This window comes from Cololabis saira, chromosome 1 (genome assembly GCF_033807715.1).
Source record: "Cololabis saira isolate AMF1-May2022 chromosome 1, fColSai1.1, whole genome shotgun sequence".
Lineage (NCBI taxonomy): Eukaryota > Metazoa > Chordata > Actinopteri > Beloniformes > Belonidae > Cololabis > Cololabis saira.
This window is the reverse complement of record NC_084587.1, coordinates 34234527-34260288: the sequence shown is the minus strand read 5'-3', so window position 1 is coordinate 34260288 and position 25762 is coordinate 34234527. Positions and strand designations below refer to the sequence as shown.

Sequence of the window (25762 nt, the reverse complement as noted above, 5' to 3'; positions counted from 1 at the left end):
GGCGCTTTCCAGAGACCCTGAACATGACCCCCGAGCAATTATTACATAAACATAACATAAACAGTAGCAGGTAAAACACTCCCCTAGTGGGAGACCATGAGAGCAGAAGAAGCTGCAGGCTGATTATATGATGAGAGTCAGGCGTGCATAGGAATGCCCCAGCAGCAACACAGCAGCCAACCTGCACACACACACGCACACACAGAGAGAGAGAGAGAGAGAGAGAGAGAGAGAGAGAGAGAGAGAGAGAGAGAGAGAGAGAGAGAGAGAGAGAGAAAAGCAGAATTGGTCCAGATACAACATTCATAGCCAGGACAAGGTTCATTAATTCTGTCAGTTATGTGCTCACCACACCGTTTTTGTAATTAAAATGTATCTTGCCGGCCTGCATCTTGCTTATAGGAAGTTATTCATTAACATTGCTTGCATTTTCATCTTGAAAATTATACACCGTCCAAGCACAATCCGTCCAAGTTCATTATTTACTCTGTCGTCTGACCGAACAATGTCATACATTTAAAGCCAATCAACATTTTCTAATCTCATCTGATCTAATGTAAATGTATGCAGTGAAACAGTACAGTGAAAATTCTGAATATCTGGCTGCTACGAAGCACATAAGAATAACAATGTTACTGCTCCCCAGGATTTTTGACTGTACAGTAGATCGTAGTCTCTGCAGAAGGCCGGGTCACTGGATGGGCACTGCTGTCACAGGAAGGGGAGCCACTTTCTTCAGAAAATTTATTTTTGTCCTTTCCGAAATTGATGGTGGCATAGTGGGGCATGTCTGAGGGATGACTGACTGTAGCATAAACCATAGTCACCGCTGTGCTTTGTTGCTGGTTCTGCAACGCCAGCTCTTCGTATTCGTGTTCCTCGTTATTTCCCTGGAGAAAGAAGGTAAGTGGTGTGACCGATGCATCTCCTATGCTAGCTAAACACACACACAAATTCATACTTCAGTGTTATGTAGAACATTGGAGGTCTGTGCTGATGATCCTCCTGTAGCACAATGTGCTGTAACACAAAGAATTTGGAAAGATCTGTTACATAACTGTTTGATTGCATGAGTATCTGTTTATCCTGTGAGATAACAAGTTAAACTTCATTTGAAAATATTATTTATGTCATCCAACCTTAAAATAATCCAGTTCATTTTATATATTAAATGACTCCTATATTTCATAAGTTACCCATCCAACAAAAATAAGAGAACTGCAGCATAAAAAAATGAATCTGTATCTCAGGTATGTGAGTTATAACTAATGTACATCCCATCTCTTACCTTGTGTCATGAGACGTTTCAGACGGTACATTACAACAATCAAGATCAGCAAAAGCAATGTCATACTCATGACAATGCCACCGATTATGACTGCAAGAAAGAGATGATGACAGAAACAGGCACAGTAAAATACAGTCAGATTGTTCAGTGTCCGCGTGGTATTTAAGCCCTTTTCATACTTGGTACACAGAACACGGATGGCTTCATCAGCACGTTAAAGCAAGAACATTGAAATCACTGAACAGCTGGTTTTGTGATTGCAGCAGTTGATTTTCATGGAAGGTCCAGATAAGTAAAACTTGTTTAGTTGCACGACTACTAGCTCCTCTAAAGTTGCAGTTCTCTTATAACAACATGACACTTTTTTTTAAGAACTCATATTTAGCCAAGTCAAATGAAAACTGAGAAGGTGCAGAACGTGCTGCTGGAGATTTAAAAAAAAAACTCTCAAACACAGTTTTATCTTCTTCTTTTGGTTCAGATGCAAAGAAAAGATATTGCAGCTAAAACCGCAGAGTACAAGAGCTTCAGATCGCAGTGATGTTTATTTATTCAGTAACATGAGCTGTCAAATTTCTGTTGATACTATGCTCTGTGCTGGTTGCTTCGCCATTACTTATGCAGGCTTGTGCTGTGTTGAAAGTGATCATATATATATATATATATATATATATATATATATATATATATATATATATATATATATATATATATATATATATATATATATATATATATATATATCTCATCACTCATCACTCATCTTCTCCCGCTTTATCCGTTACCGGGTCGCGGGGGCAGCAGCCTCAGCAGGGATGCCCAGACTTCCCTCACCCCAGACACTTCCTCCAGCTCTTCCGGGGGGAGTCCGAGGCGTTCCCAGGCCAGCCCAGAGACATAATACACAACTCATCTCGGCCGCTTGTATCCGCGATCTTGTCCTTTCGGTCACTACCCAAAGTTCATGACCATAGGTGAGGGTAGGGGCGTAGATTGACCGGTAAATCGAGAGCTTCGCCTTTCGACTCAGCTCCTTCTTCACCACGACGGTCCGGTACATCGACCGCATTACTGCGGACGCTGCACCGATCCGCCTGTCAATCTCACGCTCCATTGTTCCCTCACTCGTGAACAAGATCCCGAGATACTTGAACTCCTCCACCTGAGGCAGGACTTCTCCACCCACCCGGAGAAGGCATGCCACCCTTTTCCGGTCGAGAACCATGGCCTCGGTCTTGGAGGTGCTGATTCTCATCCCTGCCGCGTCGCACTCGGCCGCAAACCGCCCCAGCACATGCTGGAGGTCCCGGTCTGATGAAGCCAACAGGACAACATCATCTGCAAAAAGCAGAGATGAAATCCTGTGGTTCCCAAACCGGATCCCCTCCGGCCCCTGGCTGCGTCTAGAAATCCTGTCCATAAAAATTATGAACAGGACCGGTGACAAAGGGCAGCCCTGCCGGAGTCCAACATGCACCGGGAACAAGTCTGACTTACTGCCGGCAATGCGAACCAGACTCCTGCTTCGATCATACAGAGACCGGACAGCCCTTAGTAGAGGGCCCCGGACTCCATACTCACTCAGCACCCCCCACAGAATGGCACGAGGGACACGGTCAAATGCCTTCTCCAGATCCACAAAACACATGTAGACTGGTTGGGCAAATTCCCATGAACCCTCGAGCACCCTGCGGAGGGTATAGAGCTGGTCCAGTGTTCCACGCCCGGGACGAAAACCGCATTGTTCCTCCTGAATCCGAGGTTCGACTATCAGCCGTAATCTCCTCTCCAGTACCCTGGCGTAGACTTTCACCGGGAGGCTGAGAAGTGTGATCCCCCTGTATTTGGAACACACTCTCCGGTCCCCCTTTTTAAACAGAGGGACCACCACCCCGGTTTGCCACCCCAGCGGTACTGTCCCCTTCCTCCATGCAATGTCGCAGAGGCGTGTCAGCCAAGACAGCCCTACGACATCCAGAGACTTGAGGTACTCAGGGCGAATCTCATCCACCCCCGGTGCCACTGAGGAGCTTACGAACCACCTCTGTGACCTCGGCTTGGGTGATGGATGAGCACGCCTCCGAGCCCCAACCCTCTGCTTCCTCAGTGGAAGGCATGTCAGTCGGGTTAAGGAGATCCTCAAAGTATTCCTTCCACCGTCCGACAAAGTCCCCAGTCGAGGTCAACAGCTCCCCACCAGCACCATAAATGGTGCCGGCAGAGTACTGCTTCCCCCTTCTGAGGCGCCGAACGGTCCTCCAGAATTTCCTCGAGGCCGACCGAAAGTCCTCCTCCATGGCCTCCCCAAACTCCTCCCAGACCCGAGTTTTTGCCTCCAAGACTGCCCGAGCCGCGGCCCGCTTGGCCTGCCGGTACCTATCTACTGCGTCAGGAGTCCCACCGGCCAACATAGCCCGGTAGGACTCCTTCTTCAGTCTGACGGCATCCTGTACTTCCGGTGTCCACCACCGGGTTCTAGGATTGCCGCCACGACAGGCACCGGAGACCTTGCGTCCACAGCTTCAAGCCGCCGCGTTGACAATGGAGGCAGAGAACATGGTCCACTCGGACTCGATGTCCCCCGCCTCCCCCGGGATCCGAGAGAAGCTCTCCCGGAGGTGGGAGTTGAAGATGTCCCTGACAGAGGGTTCAGCCAGACGTTCCCAACAGACCCTCACAATCCGTTTGGGTCTGCCCGGTCTGTCCAACCTCCTCCTCCGCCAGCGCATCCAACTCACCACCAGGTGGTGATCAGTTGACAGCTCAGCCCCTCTCTTCACCCGAGTGTCCAAGACATGCGGCCGAAGGTCAGATGAAACGACAACAAAGTCGATCATTGACCTCCGGCCTAGGGTGTCCTGGTGCCACGTGCACTGATGGACACCCTTATGCTTGAACATGGTGTTCGTGATGGACAAACTGTGACTCGCACAGAAGTCCAACAACAAAACACCACTCGGGTTCAGATCGGGGAGGCCGTTCCTCCCAATCACGCCTCTCCAGGTATCACTGTCATTGCCCACGTGAGCGTTGAAGTCCCCCAGTAGAACAATGGAGTCCCCAGTTGGAGCACTATCAAGTACTCCTCCCAGGGACTCCAAGAAGGCCGGGTACTCCCCACTGCTGTTCGGCCCGTAGGCACAAACAACAGTGAGAGACCTATCCCCGACCCGAAGGCGCAGGGAAGCGACCCTCTCGTTCACCGGGGTGAACTCCAACACATGGCGGCTGAGCTGGGGGGCTATAACCAAGCCCACACCAGCCCGCCGCCTCTCACCCTGGGCAACTCCAGAGTAGTGGAGGGTCCAGCCCCCTTCAAGGAGCTGGGTTCCAGAGCCCAAGCTATGTGTGGAGGTGAGCCCGACTATCTCTAGCCGGTATCTCTCAACCTCACGCACAAGCTCCAGCTCCTTCCCCCCCAGCGAGGTGACATTCCATGTCCCCACTGTGAGGGTTGATGTCCAGGGATTGGGTCGTCGAGGCACCCCGCCACGACTGCTACCCAGCCCACAATGCACCGGCCTGCCATGGTCCTTCCTGCGGGTGGAGGGCCTATATATATATATATATATATATATATATATATATATATATATATATATATATATATATATATATATATATATATATATATATATAATAAAAATAAAAGCCGAGGTTTTATTAATACCTCATAAAAGTTACTCTCCCAACAGTTTGGGACAAGCAGGGGGGCATTTTACAGTTGGTGCAGTGACAGAAATGGGATGTGGATCTGGAACCAACATTGTCAGATTTCCAAAATGTTACAAAGTAGCGCATGGAGCACTTTCACATAATGACACCCACACATTCAGGTGTCACCACTTTACTGGGAAACATGCATGTCTGACAAAGGCTTTAGAGAAAATTAACATAATTTATTAATTTGCATTTTTTTTTTAAAGTGGTGAAATCATTTTATTTACCTGGATATCCTTTAATGTGCGTTGTTGTTTCCTGGTTTTGTGTCGGGCTTTCATCTACATGAGAGTAAAAACGTAAGTGCACAAAGATGATGAAGTGATATTACTTCTCTAATTCACCCATCATTTTTTACATGTCATCCTTTTCATTTGCATTTCTTCACACAATATTATATTGTACAGTATTTGTTCAGGCTATGTTTTAAAGATCTTTGCAAATGGCTAGTAAAACAAGGAAATTATATATAAATTATTTAAGACCCTGACAACACTACTGCACATGCCCATCATCCTGATGCAGATGTGAGGGGAGGTCACAGCAACACAGGCTGAAAGAGAAAACATTGCTTTTGAATTGTTATACTAGAATTATCAATATTAGTTAATGGTATTGAAATTAGGATGTTAACACCAAACCTAGTCTCTCACATCCTTTTATGTGTCCAAAAGACAAAGAACAATTCATTTATCAGCATTTTTAATTACTCAGTTTCACTCATGAGACCCTTATAGGAACTTTGACCCTTTTATTTACCAGTTTCGTAGCTTTTGGTCTCATAACATGCATTTTCATCAACTGTCATTACCTCGTCATACAGTAACTTTGATAATTACACTGTATTACCGCCTTATGATCAAACTATGTTGTTCTGCTGTTCACATAGTATTACAAAGCTTGAATGTAGAATGCAGTAAAGTTTTGCTGTTTTCAAGACTTATGTGTAAAGAGAAATGTTGTTTTTGAGCAGTTTAGGCTTTTGTACATTAAAGAGGAGATGAAGAGCCTCTGTTTCTCACCAGTCGTGCCTTTCTTGTCATTATCTTTTTCTCCTTCTGTTGGTTTTTCAGGCGTAGCTGGAGGGCGGAGTTTTTTTGTTTTGATGTTCCTTTCAGCTGCAGAAGGGTAAAGAGTCAAAACTTCAGAAACCTAAAGTGACTTTTCACACTGTTTTATTTCAGTCTTCTGTGCCCAGTCGCTTTTTTTTTAAGCATTTGTCACATTATTTTCATTCAAAATTAGTATAAAAAGCTAACATTTACAAGCCCCGCAATCAAACCCATATTTCTTGAAGTAAACAAGTACTGGAATTAACATTTTCTTAACTTTTTGAACTCATAAAGGAGCTTTCTGTGACACAAAAATAAAAACAAAGCCTTTCTGCTCAAAAATAAAAACCAACAAAAAGAGTGATGAGTAAAATTCAAAATCTGCACAAACTTTTAAATTAAATCACTCAAACAACATTTGACCAACAGCACCTACTGCTTATTGTTTGCATCCTTGTGTGTCTGCGTACGCACCTACAGACAGTTGTATTCTGGTGTAATTACTTTCTCCAGAGATGCACCAGTACGTCCCAAAGTCAGCTTGTTCCAGGTCTGTGATGTCCACATCGAAATAATTTAGCCTTTTGTTTTCTCTGAGACGAAATCTGCCTTCCTCTAAAAATTTTATATCTGTTTTTGTCCGTATTAACACATCACAGTTTGAAGGATTTTCTCCTTTGCACAGGAATTTTTCACTATCCTGGAGGTGTTTAGGATAGGGACACCTGATATTTGCTGTTTCCATTGGAGCATGTGACAGTGCTATCGGTTCCATCTCATCCCAGCCTGAAAAAAGGCAAAATTCAAATGAATACAACTTTTTTTCATTTAATTTCGCTGTCCATAACCTTGTGTTTCATTTATCACTGATGAATGAGAATTATGTGAATTGATTCAATAATTGACTCACGCAAAACATGGAGGTGCAGCTCATTTAAACATGTGACTGAACCACTGTTGGGTGTTTTCAAGGCACACCAGTATATTCCAGCATCCTCTTGAGTCAGTGGGGAAATGACTACTGTGTAGACTCCACCGTGTTTATCAACTTTCAGAGACACCCTGGCCTTTTTTGCAATGTCTGAGTTGTAAGCTGATATTATATTGTCGCAATTAAAATTTTCATCTCTTCTGCAAAAGAGTTTGACCATGCTCTCTTCTTCTTTTGGATATGTGCAGTTGATGGTAACAGAGCTTTTGACGTATGCAGTCTGGTTCAATGGCCTGCTGCTGCCTGTGGGAGAATAGAAGAGGAGGAAAGGATGGTCCTCTTTTTATTATTTCGATTAAGGACCTTTATTAGTTACAATGATATAATGAAGATACGTGTATTTGTTGCAGTCAGCTAAGCTATGTCACTTTATTACGATATCTTTGGTTATACAGCCGGAGTTTTCTCTTCATTCTCAGATGTCATCTACATCTTTTTCCTCCTCCACCTGTTTCACTTCCTCCTACCGCTCATCCTCCATTTGCAAAACTGCAAACTATGTAAGACACCTGCAATGTGCTTGTACTGCATACTGGTCTACCAGCCGTTTATATTACTAAGTATGGAAACCAGTTGACTGTGGTACAAGCAGAAGTCACATGACCACTCCAATTTACATCCTTGGTTGTAGCACATTGCACTATGGGATGCAGCAAGGTAGACTCATTGGATGCTAGAAATTTTCCCGGAAGAAGCAAACCACCCAGATACTTCTTCTTATAGTACAGATTGTACAGTTCTTTGCATACTACATATTGTGCATTACAGGTTGTTAAAGCAGTATTATGCACTAATATTATATTATCTAGTTTTGAAATTGGTTCTTGGCAAATCCAGCTGTATTGATCACCCACAACTGTGATTATTCCTGCATTCATCTGATCAGCAATGTAAATAATTATTTATCACTTTTAAGAGCATAATTAACAACTGTTACGCTCAGACATTTTGTATGGCAGTTCAAAGCGCAACAATGTTCTCTGAGTTTGTCATAAAAATATAAAGCAGGAAAAAAATCAGGAGAAAACTGAAATTCTTTGGTAAAGGCAGTTACGTGTATATCTTCCACCCCAATATTACTTACAGTTATTGTTGAGATTTCGGCTCCCATTTCCTGTAGATAAACTGGCAGCAACTGTCATGAAAAATTAGAAAAGAAAAGAAAAATACATTTTTTCACCACTACAAAGTTTGAGTAGGTTTCAGTTGCAGCAAAGGAAAAAAAATCAAGTCCTAAGAGAAGAAAGGTATTACCTGCCATTAAGAATATGAGGACTTTAGATGATACCCTCATCACTTTGGTCAGTATCATTTCACAGCTCTCTATGGTTTTAATCCAAGCTTACATTCGATCAAATTTATCTTCAAACAGTCTGCACTCGTTTCTTTCAAACAGACAAGAGAATGTGAACTTCTCTTTTCTTGAACATTGCTAGAAAAATTTACATGATTTTGGAAAGAGGATGTGAAATCAAACAGTGAAAGAAATGACAGAAAGATGAGTGCTGAGTAATATTAAGAGCAATGATCCACCTGCTGAATCCCCGGCTTCCAATAAATAACAGCTGCACTTTACTCAACAATGCCCACAGTGTCCACCTTACCTGTGGATCATAATAATTGTAACAACAGTTACTCATATCCAGCTGGCAGGTATTGAATCGTCACCCCATGATTAAACAATAATATATCCAGAGGCAATAACAGAATATTCAAAACTTGCAACTGCATACTTGTTTTGAAGACATATTTCTGTATTCTGTTTTCTGCCCTTTCATTGAAAGTAAAACAACAAACCTCAGAACTTTAACATTATTTTTAATTTCATCCTCTGATGATTTGATGCCACATGTGCAGGACAGACAAAACAGGAAGTAAAACAAAACGCAGGGACCATAAGATAAACCTCTTTATCATTAAATTCATTTCACATTAACCTACGAATGGTATCAATTTCATCTTCATCAGGAACATAAAAAGATGCCTTTTTTAAAATCTACATGTTCTGTATAAAAATCAAACTGCAGCAAATAATAACAGCAGTAACAGACTGTGCATGTGACATTTGTCTGTTAAGCTATGAATGTGAGCAGATAACTGATATGAGGAGAATAGCATGAAACAGCTTTACTTTTGCAACTTTTTAGAGAAGTGCAATCATCAAAAAATATGCTGCTCATAGCTCATGTCTGTGTTTAGCATACAAATGTACACTGTTATCCTAACACTGAAAATAAAAACTGGATGAGTCATGCTTGTTTGTTTATGTTTTTACCCATATGTGACTTCAGGTGCCCTTTTATTAGTGTTCACAGCCTTTGGCATTGAGATTGTAAATATGACTGCTCGTGCCCACTGAGACGTTTTTGTATGAACTTTGCACAGCAAATATTGCCACCTGTAAACATGTTTTAATGTTATTTATTTGACAATTAATGGTATTTTAGAGTTTGAAGCGATGTGTTCGATTTCAGTTTGGGTTCCTCCGAAATGGTGGTCGTTTTTGATTTCTTTTTTGTGATGCTTTCGAACATTGTTTTATGCATTGCTTGCACCCACGCTAAACACCTCCCAACCTTCGTTTTGACACACTAATAAAGCCTTGCCAGTTCCAGACACGTGTCACTAGATGGCGCTATTACCATCAATTGAAGACATTGACCCATTTCGAAATTGTTCTGAATTGAGTATATTTATCTATTTTCGTTATGTGGCTGGATGCACACTGCTTTGGGTCCCTTGATTGCCAAAATATGCTCCATTTCAACCCAGTTGTAGTTTTTCTCATGTGTTTCTTTAACGTATTGGGACATTATGTGCTAACAAAAATGACTTTGACATAGCAGATGTTGATGATATAGTGCCCTCTGAGATATCAGAGTTTACAAGTGATGCATTCATACTTTGAAATTGCTCCTGATTTTTTGACTTGATTAATTACATGCAGAAGGTGGAGCATGCAAATCAGAGGAGCAATAAAATAAAATAAATAAATAAATAAATAAATAAATAAAAACCCTCCTCAAAGACGCAGTCTTCCATGGATTATGCTTGTAAACTGACTTAAATCACCTCTTGACAACAGTCATTTGAAATAACATCTCTTACTCTTTCACCTATAAACTCGCTCTAATTTTCTCATGTATCAATCAATCAATCAATCAAATTTTATTTATATAGCACCTTTTATTCAGGTACATGAAATACAAGGTGCTTTGACATTTTGATTGAAATATAAGCATAATAAACAAATAAATAAAAACTGGGAGACCAAAAAATAAAAACTGGGAGACCAAAAAATAAAAACTGGGAGACCAATGCACCCTGACATACAATATAGAATATATAAAATTTATAAAAAGATAAAAGTTCACCCCTCCTTGAACCGCCACCTTACTGTGGTGGAGGGGTGTGTGTGCCCGAGTGATCCTAGGAGCTATGTTGTCGGGGGCACTTTCGCCCCTGGTAGGGACTCCCATGGCAAAAAGGTCCTGGGTGACGGGCCAGACTAAGAGCGGTTCACAAAACCTATCATGAAGAGGAGACATCAAAGGACCGCTACGTCGCCCGGATCGGCGTCACCGGGGCCCCGCCCTGGAGCCAGGCCTGGGGTTGGGGCTCGTAGGCGAGCACCTGGTGGCCGGGTCTTTGCCCGTGGGACCCGGCCGGGCTCAGCCCGAAACGGCGACGCGGGTCCGCCTTCCAGTAGGCCCACCACCCGCAGGAAGGATCATGGCAGGCCGGTGCATTGTGGGCTGGGTAGCAGTCGTGGCGGGGTGCCTCGACGACCCAATCCCTGGACATCAACCCTCACAGTGGGGACATGGAATGTCACCTCGCTGGGGGGGAAGGAGCCGGAGCTTGTGCGTGAGGTTGAGAGATACCGGCTAGAGATAGTCGGGCTCACCTCCACACATAGCTTGGGCTCTGGAACCCAGCTCCTTGAAGGGGGCTGGACCCTCCACTACTCTGGAGTTGCCCAGGGTGAGAGGCGGCGGGCTGGTGTGGGCTTGGTTATAGCCCCCCAGCTCAGCCGCCATGTGTTGGAGTTCACCCCGGTGAACGAGAGGGTCGCTTCCCTGCGCCTTCGGGTCGGGGATAGGTCTCTCACTGTTGTTTGTGCCTACGGGCCGAACAGCAGTGGGGAGTACCCGGCCTTCTTGGAGTCCCTGGGAGGAGTACTTGATAGTGCTCCAACTGGGGACTCCATTGTTCTACTGGGGGACTTCAACGCTCACGTGGGCAATGACAGTGTTACCTGGAGAGGCGTGATTGGGAGGAACGGCCTCCCCGATCTGAACCCGAGTGGTGTTTTGTTGTTGGACTTCTGTGCGAGTCACAGTTTGTCCATCACGAACACCATGTTCAGGCATAAGGGTGTCCATCAGTGCACGTGGCACCAGGACACCCTAGGCCGGAGGTCAATGATCGACTTTGTTGTCGTTTCATCTGACCTTCGGCCGCATGTCTTGGACACTCGGGTGAAGAGAGGGGCTGAGCTGTCAACTGATCACCACCTGGTGGTGAGTTGGATGCGCTGGCGGAGGAGGAGGTTGGACAGACCGGGCAGACCCAAACGGATTGTGAGGGTCTGTTGGGAACGTCTGGCTGAGCCCTCTGTCAGGGACATCTTCAACTCCCACCTCCGGGAGAGCTTCTCTCGGATCCCGGGGGAGGCGGGGGACATCGAGTCCGAGTGGACCATGTTCTCTGCCTCCATTGTCAACGCGGCGGCTCGAAGCTGCGGACGCAAGGTCTCCGGTGCCTGTCGTGGCGGCAATCCTAGAACCCGGTGGTGGACACCGGAAGTACAGGATGCCGTCAGACTGAAGAAGGAGTCCTACCGGGCTATGTTGGCCGGTGGGACTCCTGACGCAGTAGATAGGTACCGGCAGGCCAAGCGGGCCGAGTCTTGGAGGCAAAAACTCGGGTCTGGGAGGAGTTCGGGGAGGCCATGGAGGAGGACTTTCGGTCGGCCTCGAGGAAATTCTGGAGGACCGTTCGGCGCCTCAGAAGGGGGAAGCAGTACTCTGCCGGCACCATTTATGGTGCTGGTGGGGAGCTGTTGACCTCGACTGGGGATATTGTCGGACGGTGGAAGGAATACTTTGAGGATCTCCTTAACCCGACTGACATGCCTTCCACTGAGGAAGCAGAGGGTTGGGGCTCGGAGGCGTGCTCATCCATCACCCAAGCCGAGGTCACCGAGGTGGTTCGTAAGCTCCTCGGTGGCCGGGCACCGGGGGTGGATGAGATTCGCCCTGAGTACCTCAAGTCTCTGGATGTCGTAGGGCTGTCTTGGCTGACACGCCTCTGCGACATTGCATGGAGGAAGGGGACAGTACCGCTGGGGTGGCAAACCGGGGTGGTGGTCCCTCTGTTTAAAAAGGGGGACCGGAGAGTGTGTTCCAACTACAGGGGGATCACACTTCTCAGCCTCCCGGGGAAAGTCTACGCCAGGGTACTGGAGAGGAGATTACGGCCGATAGTCGAACCTCGGATTCAGGAGGAACAATGCGGTTTTCGTCCCGGTCGTGGAACACTGGACCAGCTCTATACCCTCCGCAGGGTGCTCGAGGGTTCATGGGAATTTGCCCAACCAGTCTACATGTGTTTTGTGGATCTGGAGAAGGCATTTGACCGTGTCCCTCGTGCCATTCTGTGGGGGGTGCTGAGTGAGTATGGAGTCCGGGGCCCTCTACTAAGGGCTGTCCGGTCTCTGTATGATCGAAGCAGGAGTCTGGTTCGCATTGCCGGCAGTAAGTCAGACTTGTTCCCGGTGCATGTTGGACTCCGGCAGGGCTGCCCTTTGTCACCGGTCCTGTTCATAATTTTTATGGACAGGATTTCTAGGCGCAGCCAGGGGCCGGAGGGGATCCGGTTTGGGAACCTCAGGATTTCATCTCTGCTTTTTGCAGATGATGTTGTCCTGTTGGCTTCATCAGACCGGGACCTCCAGCATGTGCTGGGGCGGTTTGCGGCCGAGTGCGACGCGGCAGGGATGAGAATCAGCACCTCCAAGACCGAGGCCATGGCTCTCGACCGGAAAAGGGTGGCATGCCTTCTCCGGGTGGGTGGAGAAGTCCTGCCTCAGGTGGAGGAGTTCAAGTATCTCGGGATCTTGTTCACGAGTGAGGGAACAATGGAGCGTGAGATTGACAGGCGGATCGGTGCAGCGTCCGCAGTAATGCGGTCGATGTACTGGACCGTCGTGGTAAAGAGGGAGCTGAGTCGAAAGGCGAAGCTCTCGATTTACCGGTCAATCTACGCCCCTACCCTCACCTATGGTCATGAACTTTGGGTAGTGACCAAAAGGACAAGATCGCGGATACAAGCGGCCGAGATGAGTTTCCTCCGCAGGGTGGCTGGACGCTCCCTTAGAGATAGGGTGAGGAGTTCGGTCACCCGGGAGGAGCTCGGAGTCGAGCCGCTGCTCCTCCACATTGAGAGGAGTCAGCTGAGGTGGCTTGGGCATCTGTACCGGATGCCTCCTGGACGCCTCCCTAGGGAGGTGTTCCAGGCATGTCCCACCGGGAGGAGACCCCGGGGAAGACCCAGGACACGCTGGAGAGACTATGTCTCTCGGCTGGCCTGGGAACGCCTCGGACTCCCCCCGGAAGAGCTGGAGGAGGTGTCTGGGGTGAGGGAAGTCTGGGCATCCCTGCTGAGGCTGCTGCCCCCGCGACCCGGTAACGGATAAAGCGGGAGAAGAAGATGATGAGATGAGATGATAAAAGTTCAAGGATTAAGGCTAAAAAATAATCAGTCCACAACAATGAAAAAATAATAAAAAACATTATAAGAGATAGATAAATAAATAAAACAGATACCTTTAAAAAATGTTAAACAGAATAAAACTATAAAATGTGATGCTACATAAAAGCCAGACCAAAGAGATGAGTTTTTAGTCTACGTTTAAAAATGTCCACATTTCCAGCTCCTCTTAGATCCTCCGGCAGGCTGTTCCACAGTTTTGGAGCATATTAGTGGCTAAAAGCAGCATCACCAAATGTTTTAGTTCTACTCTGTGGAACAGCTAGAAAGGAAGAGCCAGAGGATCTGAGGGGCCTTCCTGGTTCATAGAATAAAAACATCTCTGAAATACAGTATACTCTGGCGCAAGCCCATGTAGCGCTTTATAAACTAATAAAAGAACTTTAAAATCAACACGAAAACTAAGAGGTAGCCAGTGTAAGGATTTTAAAATGGGCCTAATGTGTGCTCTCCTTCTGGTCTGAGTCAGAACTCGCACTGCAGCGTTTTGAACCAGTTGCAGCTGATTGATGGTATTCTTGGGTAGACCAGTAAGAAGAGCATTACAGTAGTCTATCCTGCTAGTTATAAAGGCGTGCATTAGTCTCTCCGTGTTGCTCAGAGAGAGAAACGGCCTCACCTTAGAAATATTTTTTAAATGATAAAATGCTGTTTTTGTGACACAGCGTACATGTGATTTGAAATTAAAATCTGAGTCAAATATGACTCCTAGATTTCTTGCCTCTTTGCTCGGGTTTACTCCATATGTATTTAGTTTAGAGGCCAGTTTCTCTCTCTGGGCTTTTGAACCGACGATCAGTACTTCAGTCTTGTCCTGGTTTAGCTGTAAAAAATTCTGTGACATCCAGGCCTTAATATCTAAAATACAGTTAAAAAGAGAGTCAATCGGCCCAGTGTCATCAGGAGACACGGCCACATAGAGCTGCGTGTCATCAGCATAACTGTGGAAAGAGATGCCGTGTCTCCTGATGACACTGCCCAGGGGTAACATGTATAAATTAAAAAGTAATGGTCCTAAAATTGACCCTTGTGGTACTCCATAGGTAGCCTCATAGTGTTTGGAGACATTGGCCGGGTTTCCCAGATCCAACCTCTCTTAAGGATTTAAGAGAGGTTCAAAGAAGGTTTGAACTAAGAGAGAACCCTAAGATACGGGTGTTTCCCAGATGACTTCTTAACACCGTCCTTTAGTTTTGCTCTTTCAGAAGCTCTTTGGAGCAGCTGTCCGGTTCTGAAACCAAATCAATCGATGCCAGGCAAATCGATCACCGATCACTATCAGCGCATTTTTACACGCAGCACTGCTGCCTAACGCACTAATTCCCTGCTGCATGTGCGTTATAATGAAAAATTAAGATGATAAATATAATTCAATGACCCTTTTTCATCCAAACGGTGCGTTACTCCGTTATTTCTGGCTACAGTGAGGCTTTTTTTCCCCACACGCAGAGACCGGGAGTAAACGGGGTGGGCGTGTGTGTGCGTTCAAAAACATGAGCCAAGAGAAGGCGAGTTTCGCAAATCGCAACGTGGAATTACAGCAATCCCTGGTTTTTCATAGGGGCTATGTTCCAAAAAGAACCCGTGATAAGTGAAATTCTTTTTACAATTATAGAGGGCTTCAGATTGCAGAGATCATCCCCGCCACGCACGTATTCCACTGCTCTTCTGATGTTGCTGCATCCCGACTCTGAAGCGTCTTTTTATCCTAAAACCCCGCGGTGCAGCTGTGAAGAAAATAGTTATGGGTTGTTGTCTTCGCTCTTTTTTCTTCTGGGCAAAAAGATTCTTTAATATAAACCGACACCATTGATTATATTTAAGACTGTAATGAACGATTCATCAAAGGATCCCTGCTTCCCTGTCATCACACAGGTGTAGGTGCGCTCGGGCTCGGGCTCGGGCAGGAGGATCGGTGTCGGTGTCTGGACAGCCCGGTCCGACAGCACGTCCAGGGGACTGAAGTGCTGACGCACGAATGCGTTCATAAAAACAGTTCTGCTTCGCGCACGGTGACGCGGTTGATTTGCAGCGAGAACATGCTGTATAGCAGCCAAATTATCAAATAAATGATATTCATGATGATCGTTTTATTTGTGCGTAATGCATAAAGCATATACAGGAACACACTTGTTATTCCTTATTTTTCTTTTTTTTCCCCCCCTGTCACCAATAAATGCTAAACAATATAATTCTAAAGTATAAAATAGATCAAAATTTGTGCGGGTGCATTGTTTTAATATCTCATTACTTGGTGTGATATTGATTTGCCTGACGCGTCTGGATCTGTGAGTCTTTGTTGACTAAGATGGTTGTAAAGACTGGGTCAGCAGCATCTTTCATTTCCTTCTTAATGAAAGAGATACTTAAGCTAAGGGCGACTCTGGGAAACGCGATTTTCTTTCACAGGCTCCTTAAGAAGGTTTGAAAGAAGTCTTTCGCTGTTAAGAACTACTTAACTGATCTGGGAAACCCGGCCATTATCTATTGAGATGAAAAATTGTCTTCCACAGAGATATGAGGTGAACCACTTTAAAACAGTTCCAGCCAGGCCAACACGCTTGCTGTACCGCTGTACTGCTTGATGTACCACCTCTTTTGATTGTGTTTAGACTTTTTGATCATCTTCATCACCGGATGAGAAGAATATCAGCAACAAATCCACTGGGATACAGTAGGTTCCAGCTTCTATGTTTTTCTTGTTGCTTCTTTAATATATTTAGACTTCTTCAGTTAACAAAAAAAAGACAATAACTGACTTTGATATACACTCTTGAACTCTGATTTAGTATCAAAATCAGCATTTCCTGTCGTTTTTAAAGATCAGGCTATGGCTGAACCATGACTCTTTTCTCTGAATTTCAGCTGGTCTGCATAGCGTCTCCACCAGCCTGATCTAAGACATTTGTCCTTTTCCAGAACCATACAGCTTGGACATTAATCATAAAGCGTGGGTAGCTTACAGTGTAAAGTGATGCAGTAAAACTCATGATCATATCGCTTTCTGAGGTTCTTAGTTCCTGTTTTATTTCTCATCATCTCAGTTGAGAAGTCAGATAAGTATCAAACAACACATGAACTTTGACCATACACCCACTCCCATCCTTCCCCCAGTACACACACACACACACACACACACACACACACACACACACACACACGCACACACACACAAACACCGGCTGGCTTCAGTTCTGTATTTAAAAAGGTGTCCTTCTCTTTCATGGTTTGTGCCTTCTGCAAGTACTTCTCTGACTCCAAAGCTGCATGTTTCTAGGTTTAAATTATTAGCAATAACTGAATTCAGGTCTATAAAAATATAAAAAATATAAGAAGAAAAATGTCACCAGCGCATCTGAAACCTCTTGGCACTATACCTTGTATTTTGTTGCTATGAGTGATGGTTCATTTCAGCTGCATTGGGCGATGGATTGCAGCCTTGTCTTGTTTGGGGAAAGTGGCCCACGGAGCAGCTGGAGTTCAGTATCCTGGTAGGGCCACCCTTGCTGGACGCGTCAAAGGATAGAGACGGGGTGAGGAGCAATCCCTGGTCCTCCAGGTTGGGGGTTGCACACAGGGTTCCTGTTTGCTGCAAATATCCTTCAAATTTTACATAGTATGTGTTACAGCTGCGAGGCACCGTCCCAGCAGCTCCTGCAACAAGCAGAAAAAGAAAACACACACACACACACTACGGCACGTAACACATGCACATTGAATAATAGTGGCTACATACCACTTTGAAATATACTGTTGTGCTTTGTCTTGATCTGTTCTTGCACTCAAGTGTTGTATTGCTACAGCTGTTACAAAACCAACCACTGTTAGGGGCTGGTAAAAAACGAAATAAATAAATGTGATTTTTTGGAAATGGTATCTTGAAATAAAATCTAAAGATTTCTGTTGAATTGCAGAAAAAAATACAGGTTAAAATGTTTGTTTGCCATTTGTAATAGGTGCCTTGAATGTTCAAAAGTCAACAAGATGAAGAGAAAAAAAACAGAACCAGCCAGTCTGACAATATGGATGTGTGCTTCAGGAAATGTTCACATGACACAAATCCCAACCACAAAGGTACACGAATACTGGAAGTGAGACAGAGGCCTATATACTGTAAGTGAATGTCACCTTTCAGAAAACCCTCCACAATAACTGGAATGACTCTTTGTGCTTCTCATATGATCTACACATCTTTATTTAGGCTTCTTATGCCACTCAGGCTTCAAGCTTTTTGGAAATCTATGCATGCATCTGGACTTGCATTGGTTCCTTTTTGTTGTTATATTGCCCATCTGGCAACAGTTGCCTCTCCAAAAATTACAAAAGATACACAGTCAGTGAAGCAAGTCATTAAAGCAAGAATAGATAGTGTATTTGGATATTACAAGAGGGTTTATTTTGGTAAAACGTGAGTGAGACGGATTCAAACAAAAACTCAATCATTCAGAATTTATCATTGGATTTTGTCAAAGTAGTCTTTTGCTTGTCCCTTTCAAATCTTCTTTAAAATAAAAAAAAAAACACATTTGTACAAATAGAAAAACATTGTTTTCTAAAGTTATTTAAAGTCACATAATTCTTTCATTCAAGGATAATTACAGTTTATTAGAATCTGAGTGTGCACTTTTAATCCTATTTCATCTCAACACTTCACTTGCTTTCTCAACTTTTAATAGATAGTGACAAATGATCAAAAACTAAATTCTAAAACAAGTCCCAAGTTGTATTTAAGCCAAGCCTAACCGTTCATAAAAGCATTTTAAAAATGTATATTGTTGGGGGCACAAAACAACCTCCTAAAAAAGCCAGGTAGAACTGCGTTCATTAAAAGCGTCAGGTATCAGCCTTGAATGCAGACAGAAATATGTCTGCAATGAAAAAAACAAAAATAATGGTTTAAATTGCTGGCTTGTTTGTTTATGCACCCATATCATGTGCAAGCTCTAAAAACGAGATTTATCCAAATGTCTAATACCAGTTTACACACATGTGTTGCATCTTGACGTTACTGTATGTTCAGGTTTAGGAATGCCGTTTTCATGGAGACTGGCATAGACATGGTCTTCCTGCTCGCTGATGTTCAAATGTTGATACTGGCTGATGCGACTTGGTACATCTATATCAGCATAGTCACTGAAACCCAGAGAGAGAATGGACTGTCGGTGCTTTGAGATGACGTCAGGGTCAGCTGGTGGCATGGGCAAAGCTGAAATATAAGGGCAGTTTGGATCCGTACAGATGGAGCAGAGGTCCGTTTCATTCCTGTCCGTTTCATTCCTGTCACCGGCGGGCACAATTGCCTCGAATTGAGATGATGTCTGTGGGTTGCACAAATCACAGTAGACAGAGTTGCAGTCGTGGTATTGGATCATTTGCTGACATCAATGAGCTGACATGCTGATGTTCATTTGAGAGCATCGACCGTGTCCACCCTCTTGGTTGTTCATATTTCTTCACTATTACTTTAACCAACAGTGGGGACTGACAGAACTCATAGTTGGTACCCACTAGTTACAGAAAATGTTATGAAAGTGTTGGATCAGTCATTATCACCACTATAAAAGCTGTTCTGTGAGCATTGCTTAGAGTTTTTCCACCTGAACGCACCTGATTTTTCCGACTTGGGCTCCAGCTTTTCTGTTTCAGAGCCAGCAGGAGGCAGAATGTAAACAGACACACAAACACGAGTGCTACTACACACAAGGCGGCAGTCAGGAACAGCTGCAGCGTGAACCCTGTGAGAGAGAACAACATCTGGTCAGGGACTCACACACACACACATATAAAATATTATATAAAATATACATCTGACACCTCGCAAACATACACTCCCATGTCACTTACTGTTTACTGTGTGGTCCGTGGTAGAGGCAGGCAATACGTTGGCTGGAAAATACAAACATTAATTTATGTCTATTAGTTTTATACAAATCTTTTAAAATTGACACAGTAGATCAAGGAGATATCTGTAATTTTCTCTATAATTTCTATATTCATTTTGCTTGCTGTTTGTGAGCACTTAGATAATTAGCTTACAACTAGTTTGAAGAGGAGTCATCCTGATGCCACCCTGTATACATGTATTTGTTTTCAGCGGTAAAAGTACACCTCGATAGTCAGATTCTGGTAAAGTCCTTGAACGCAGCTCCAGTAATTAAGAGAGCAGCTGACGCTGCACATTAAAAACCAGTTACAGCAAAAAATTATAAAAACAAAACACCTCTGCTGACATCTTCCTATCTTAAATAGTACCATTTTTCTTTATTGACCGCTTATGTTGTTCCACAGTCGCCTCTGAGTTGTCTGAATGTTTCATTACTTCTCATTACAGCAAGCTTTGGTCACTTTCATCCAGTGTTATTGTACGTTCTTGTGAATTTAAAGCATCTATTACAACTTCCATTTGACATAACGACCAACGACTTTGCGTCACCCTTTACTAGAGGCTTAATTCCAGTGACACCTCTGGGTTTATGTAATCTCACGTGTTTAATTGTTAATAAGGCACTTGTTAGTGAATCAAATAACGTACATCAATTTTCGCTTATGGTGTGAAATAGTCACCACCAATACAGAAACTCCTAGCTGCATAAAACAATACTGCCTTGGTAAGTAATACTGGATTGAGAAAAGGGACAAATTACAAGTTGTACAATTGTCTTAAACTCACTTTAATAAGCACGCAAACAAGAGCATGCTGGGAAAACCATCCACCCGATCACCGCCTGCATGCTAAATGACTTAATTACTTTATTTTCTCTTTCTGTATTGACCATATTGCCCAAATCTTTTTACGAGTTGGGGTTTTATGCTACAAACAGAATTGTGAATTAATCAATTTCATTCATGTACTACATTTTTTCAGCCTGTGGCTGCACAACCATCCTGGACTCTTAATTGGAGAGAAACCTGCAAAGATGATGTGCAAACCAGCAGCTAACAGGCTGTTTTCTAGTTTCTGTTCTTGGCTGCTAAAATCCCAATTTCTCCGTGTATTCACAACATTGACTGAGAAAATCCTTGTACAAAATGGCTTCAGGGCTTTGATTCAATTTACCGTCTGATTACATTTAAAGGTAGAATGGACATGGTGCATATTCTTTCCAAGTGACAATCACGACATGTTTGCATGTACATCTCTTTTGGTGAGCCTTGCGTCTTATTTATTCCAATACATTTTAATATTTTTTGTATATGAATACGGATGATCAAATTCATTTAAATATATTAATAATTTATAATTTAAAGGTCTCTGACCTTTTCTACAAGAGTTAATATAGTAATTACAGTTATATATAATGTGATATCTGATGTCATAACGTAAAAGTGTTTTTCACTCAAACAGAAACTTCAAAAAAGCAGATGTTAGGTAAAAGTTACACTACCTACAGTAGTTCTCTTTTATAGGATGCGCGATCTGAGACCATTTTATATTACAGATTGTTCCTGATAGAACAATTTTTCAGGTGTCTGAACATATTACAGTAGTTAAAAGCTTGTAAGAGGAATATGTGCAGCTTGTTTGTTATACAACTACAAAGCAGACAAGATGGTTTGTTTAATATGGTTGAAAATAAAGTATGGATAGAACTAAGTAGCTAGTTGTAATACTGTGCTGTGAATTGACTTACTGATGTACTGATGTACTGTACCTTTGGAGACATTCAGTTCTATGACACTGAGATGATCACTGAGATTACGGCGGTCAACGCCACACCAGTATGTCCCGGAGTCGTCCGACCTGAGTTCTTCCACCCCAACAATAAAGAAGGCTGTAGAGGTGTTGTCGTACAGGGAGAAGCGTCCTTCTTTCACCCACTCATTGTGCTTGTCTGCCCGTATCAGAAGGGTGCAATTGTTGCCACGAACAGAGCAAAGGTACTTGGTACTGTTCTCGCAGTCATTTGGATATTCACATCTGAAGTGAAACGTCTCACCCGCTTTTCCAGTAACAGCGGTGGTTTTGACACTGATCAGAGCTGTCGGGGTTAGAGTTACTATTAGCTGAGGATGTAAGGAGTTACATCAAGCTATTAAACACTAGTAGCCAGTTTACCAGACATTGATTAACTGCGACACTGAGGTCCTTGTAGGAAGATTAAACAAATGAATCACAGTGTAAAGCTAATAATCAAGGAAAGAGCTTGATTTGTGCTCAACAATGTAATTGAAATATACTCAAAACAGCTCACCTTGGATCAGTAGTAGAGTAATGACAACAGCCAGAGGTCTTCGCCATGACATCCCATCCCATCGCCACGTTGATCCCATCACTCACAGTTTTCCTCCACCAGCAGTATGACGAACCAACATCTGAACTAAAAATGATGCATGCTTTTATTGTCATGTGTTCAAACCACTTCCTTTTTTCATGCATGACCTTATCCACTCATCAGGTTAAACCTATGAAAGTGAAAACATGCAACTTTTGTCACTCAAGAAGTGTGACGGAAATTTGTCCTAAACATTTTTTTTTCCGTCACCAGCAGACCAAAAAAAATATTGTTTGCTGTGTTCTGTATTCTCATTTTCATATTTAAATGATCAGTATTTGCAATCCTTCATATACGAGGGCATTTAAAGCTGTCAAATGAGCCTTGGGTCAGTATCGTAAGTCAGTGGGAAAACTTGGAAAACGTAATCGGAATAGTGCAGAATTAAAAGAAAAAAAAAGAAAAGGAAAGGAGAAGTCAGAGAAGAACTACCTCCTTCTCAGAGCTGGAACCGTCTTTCAGCTACTTTTGTGAGATGACTTCGTACCTGCGGTCTGTGTCATCATTGTGTATCATTACCTGAAAGCGTTAGGCACACTTGCCTTTTTGCTTGATTTCACAACCATTCAGAGCAGAGGCCTGTTTTGGGGGTGAAGCAAATCCAAGGTTTTCAATTATGTGAGGTTTGATTACAGAAAAAAACTTGAGAGAGAGAACTTAAAATCCAGTCAGTGACAGCTTTCTCTAAGTTTGAACCTGGTGCTCAACTGTCCAGCAGATGTTTATTTTGAAACTTACAATCATGATCTTTGAAATATATCCTGTTAGCAGTATTTGATATTATTTGAGGATGATTGTATTTTTTTACAGCCACAAACATATTCATTATCACTTTCCAGGTCAGAGTCTGTCATTTCTGCAACAGGATCTTCTTCACTGGCTTGGCTGGTACAAATGTATAGTTTGCACATGTAAATGAATGTCATGCCACTGCTAAAGCATGTACAGCATGGCAGTTTGCAGGTTTGTGCACACGTAGAGCACAGCTGCAGCGTTATGGTGCTGGTGAGCTGCACATCTGCTCAAGAGTCAGCATTTTATCAGCCTTATTAATCCAACCTCAGTTGTTCACAGTGGGTAAAGGGCGCAGATTTTCCAGTTTGATCGTTACCACATGGAGCATGCATGAACGGACAAGTCTTCACAAGGAGGAAAGGGAGTGGACTCCGTTTCTCCTCATATCATCCATCCATTATCTATACCCGCTTTATCCTTTGCAGGGTCATGGGGGTCTGCTGGAGCCTATCCCAGCTCATCACAGGTGAGACGCCCTGGACAGGTCGCCAGTCCATCGCAGGGCCACATATAACAACCAGGCACACTCACACTCACACCTACTGGCAATTTATAATCATCAATTAACCTACTATTCATGTTTTTGGACTGTGGGAGGAAGCCGGAGTATCTGAAGGGAACCCACGCAAGCACAGGGAGAACATACAAACTCACACAGAAAGACCCCCGCCGGGCCAGGGAGTCGAACCGGGAGTCCTCATATTTGTTTAATTGAGTATTGTAGGTGGCAGGTGAACACAAGGTGATGTCCTGCAGCTTTTAGAACATATCTGCAGAAATGTCCCAGAATGTAGTGAAACATACAGACTTTCACATTTTGGGTAAATGGATGTGTCTAACTCCAGAAAAAAAATGAATGTGCCATTCATAAAAGAAACCGTTTAATCTTTACAGGTGCAATGAATATAACATGAACTAACTGTCATTTTTTAGATTTGTGTCTTATTTTCTGTCTTATCTGCAGCTAATATGATTAACTCATCTTTAGATATGACTCTTAGAGAGGCTGGAAACGACGGGGGCATTGATGCTCCTCAAGCTGTATAAAGAAAAAGCTGTATAAAAACCCCTGATATAGAGTCGTGGGTGGTGTCATCCGCTAAATGTCCAGGCCTGAAGAATCTACATGCAAGTCATACAAGCTTCCACAAACTTAATGGCCTGTTTATCCAACACCTTCCTGATGCTCTTATGCAGCACCCAAATGCCTCCTACTGTGACCTCAACATCTGCTCCAAAAAGCAGGGGAGATGAAAGAGTAGGAGGATGGATCAGCAGGCCAGGGTTAGATTAGAAAACACTTAAACTTAAAATTAGATAAACATATGTCGTAGTATTTCTAAGCACAAAATATTATTTTCTAACATCAGCTCTCTATGATGTCTTGGATGGCAGAATGTTGTCCACAGGTGCAAAAAATTCAGTGATCCTTTTAAAATTGAATTTCATAACTGTACAATAAGGATATTATGAGGATATACAGTATATTGTTTAAACCAAAGGTGACTATGTGGACTGAAACTGAATGCATTTAGATTACCAGGAATAAAGACATGAGAGATGATCAAAGTTTCAGTAGATTTAATGAAATCTTTTGCATGCGAATGGGTCAAAACGTACATCAGGCGTCTTGATGGAAGGATGATTTTGAAGACCACAAAATGATGACTAAATACTACAATTCTGATAAACGACAAGGCCAAAAGAAGTGAACAAGGATACCAGACATGTGTGTGCATGCAATTAGTGTAGTTGACTGTGTTCAGAGTATTACTACTTAGTTTCTGTGTTAAATGTTAAAATCACATTTTATAACGAGAAACCATAGTAAACAGATGATTGAGTTTCAAAAGGTATTATTAGTTGTCTGTTTGCTGATTTGATTCCCATATTTTTCTGTCTATACCTGTGACCGACCAATGTGCTCCTCACATTTAAGCTCCTTTGAATAAAAATGCTGCTAAATGAATGTAATGTAAATATGATGAGACGAAAATGCTCCCCCAGTACCACAGGGAGAAATCTTAAATTGTTCTGTGTGTGTGTGTGTCTGTGTGTGTGTGTGTGTGTTGTCATGCTTTTTTCCTTTTCCTCAAAATAGGTCTTCATGGCATTTGAAAAATCTTGGATGTTTATATCAGATCTTTAAAACGAAAAGAGAAAAGAGAAATCAGGTTTGAGCGCATGGGTGGAGTGCCCTCTGCAGGTCTCTTAGCAACAGTACTTTGAATTTCTTTTTACAGGAGACTAAGGCTGCGTCCCAATACTCCCCCTCGCCCTCGTTTTCTTTACTAACCCTAACTTTTGTGCGTTCCCGTGAGGGTAGTGGTGTCCCAATTCCTCTTTTCACCAAGGGGGAGGGGGTATCACGAGGGCGAGGGGCTGAGCATAGCCCCTACGGATCGAGGGATTTCAGATGCTCAGTTGGTGAGCGAGGGGGTATGAAAATTTCCCAGAATGCTTTTCGTCATCATTTGCGGACTGAATCAAAAAAAAAAACATGGCGGACATTTCTTATTTTTTGTGAATAAAATCAATATTTTGAGTTAGTTTCTGCATAAAAATGCGTTTTGATTACATTTCTAGTGACAAACCAATATTTTACTTTCATAATATTCACTCAGTGAATGTACATAATCCCTTTTTTGTCCGTTGTTCGCGAAGAATCGCGCCGGAGTAAAGGCTGTTAGGTTACGCCGTAGGCTACGTAACCTACGCCGTAGGCTCTGCGTCGATTTGACTCGCCGACCGAAGGCAAACAGGCAGACTGGTCTCAGAGAAATAGAGAGAAATAATCCTGTGACTCGTCAGATTTGTTTTGGATGTTTCTGATATAATAGTCTTCAGAAACCACAAAGTAATCCAGCTG

General features: G+C 43.4%; 1 protein-coding gene across 1 annotated transcript; it reads right to left on the bottom strand.

The window, feature by feature from the left end:
• Positions 1-296: 296 nt before the first annotated feature.
• LOC133422445 (uncharacterized) lies at positions 297-22137 on the bottom strand. The gene is made up of 14 exons (XM_061712797.1): positions 22018-22137; positions 21457-21804; positions 19670-19711; positions 19433-19560; positions 18807-19143; positions 8306-8392; positions 8136-8186; positions 6971-7294; positions 6535-6846; positions 6031-6126; positions 5236-5289; positions 1289-1378; positions 962-1020; positions 297-890 (listed from the first exon to the last, which is right to left on the bottom strand). Exons 1-14 carry the CDS (start codon positions 22094-22096, stop codon positions 633-635), a joined length of 2265 nt encoding a protein of 754 aa, XP_061568781.1. The 5' UTR covers positions 22097-22137; the 3' UTR covers positions 297-632.
• Between the last annotated feature and the right edge of the window lie 3625 nt (positions 22138-25762).

What these genes read in the sequence shown, in the direction of transcription:
- LOC133422445 (XM_061712797.1), bottom strand. Translation starts at nt 22,096, where the DNA reads ATGGGATCAACGTGGCGATGGGATGGGATGTCATGGCGAAGACCTCTG. An exon ending in CCTCATATTCTTAATGGCAG is followed by an intron (nt 8,187 to 8,305) that starts GTAATACCTTTC and finishes TTTTCATGACAG; the next exon opens with TTGCTGCCAGTTTATCTACA. An exon ending in GCTGCACCTCCATGTTTTGC is followed by an intron (nt 6,847 to 6,970) that starts GTGAGTCAATTA and finishes GCCTTTTTTCAG; the next exon opens with GCTGGGATGAGATGGAACCG.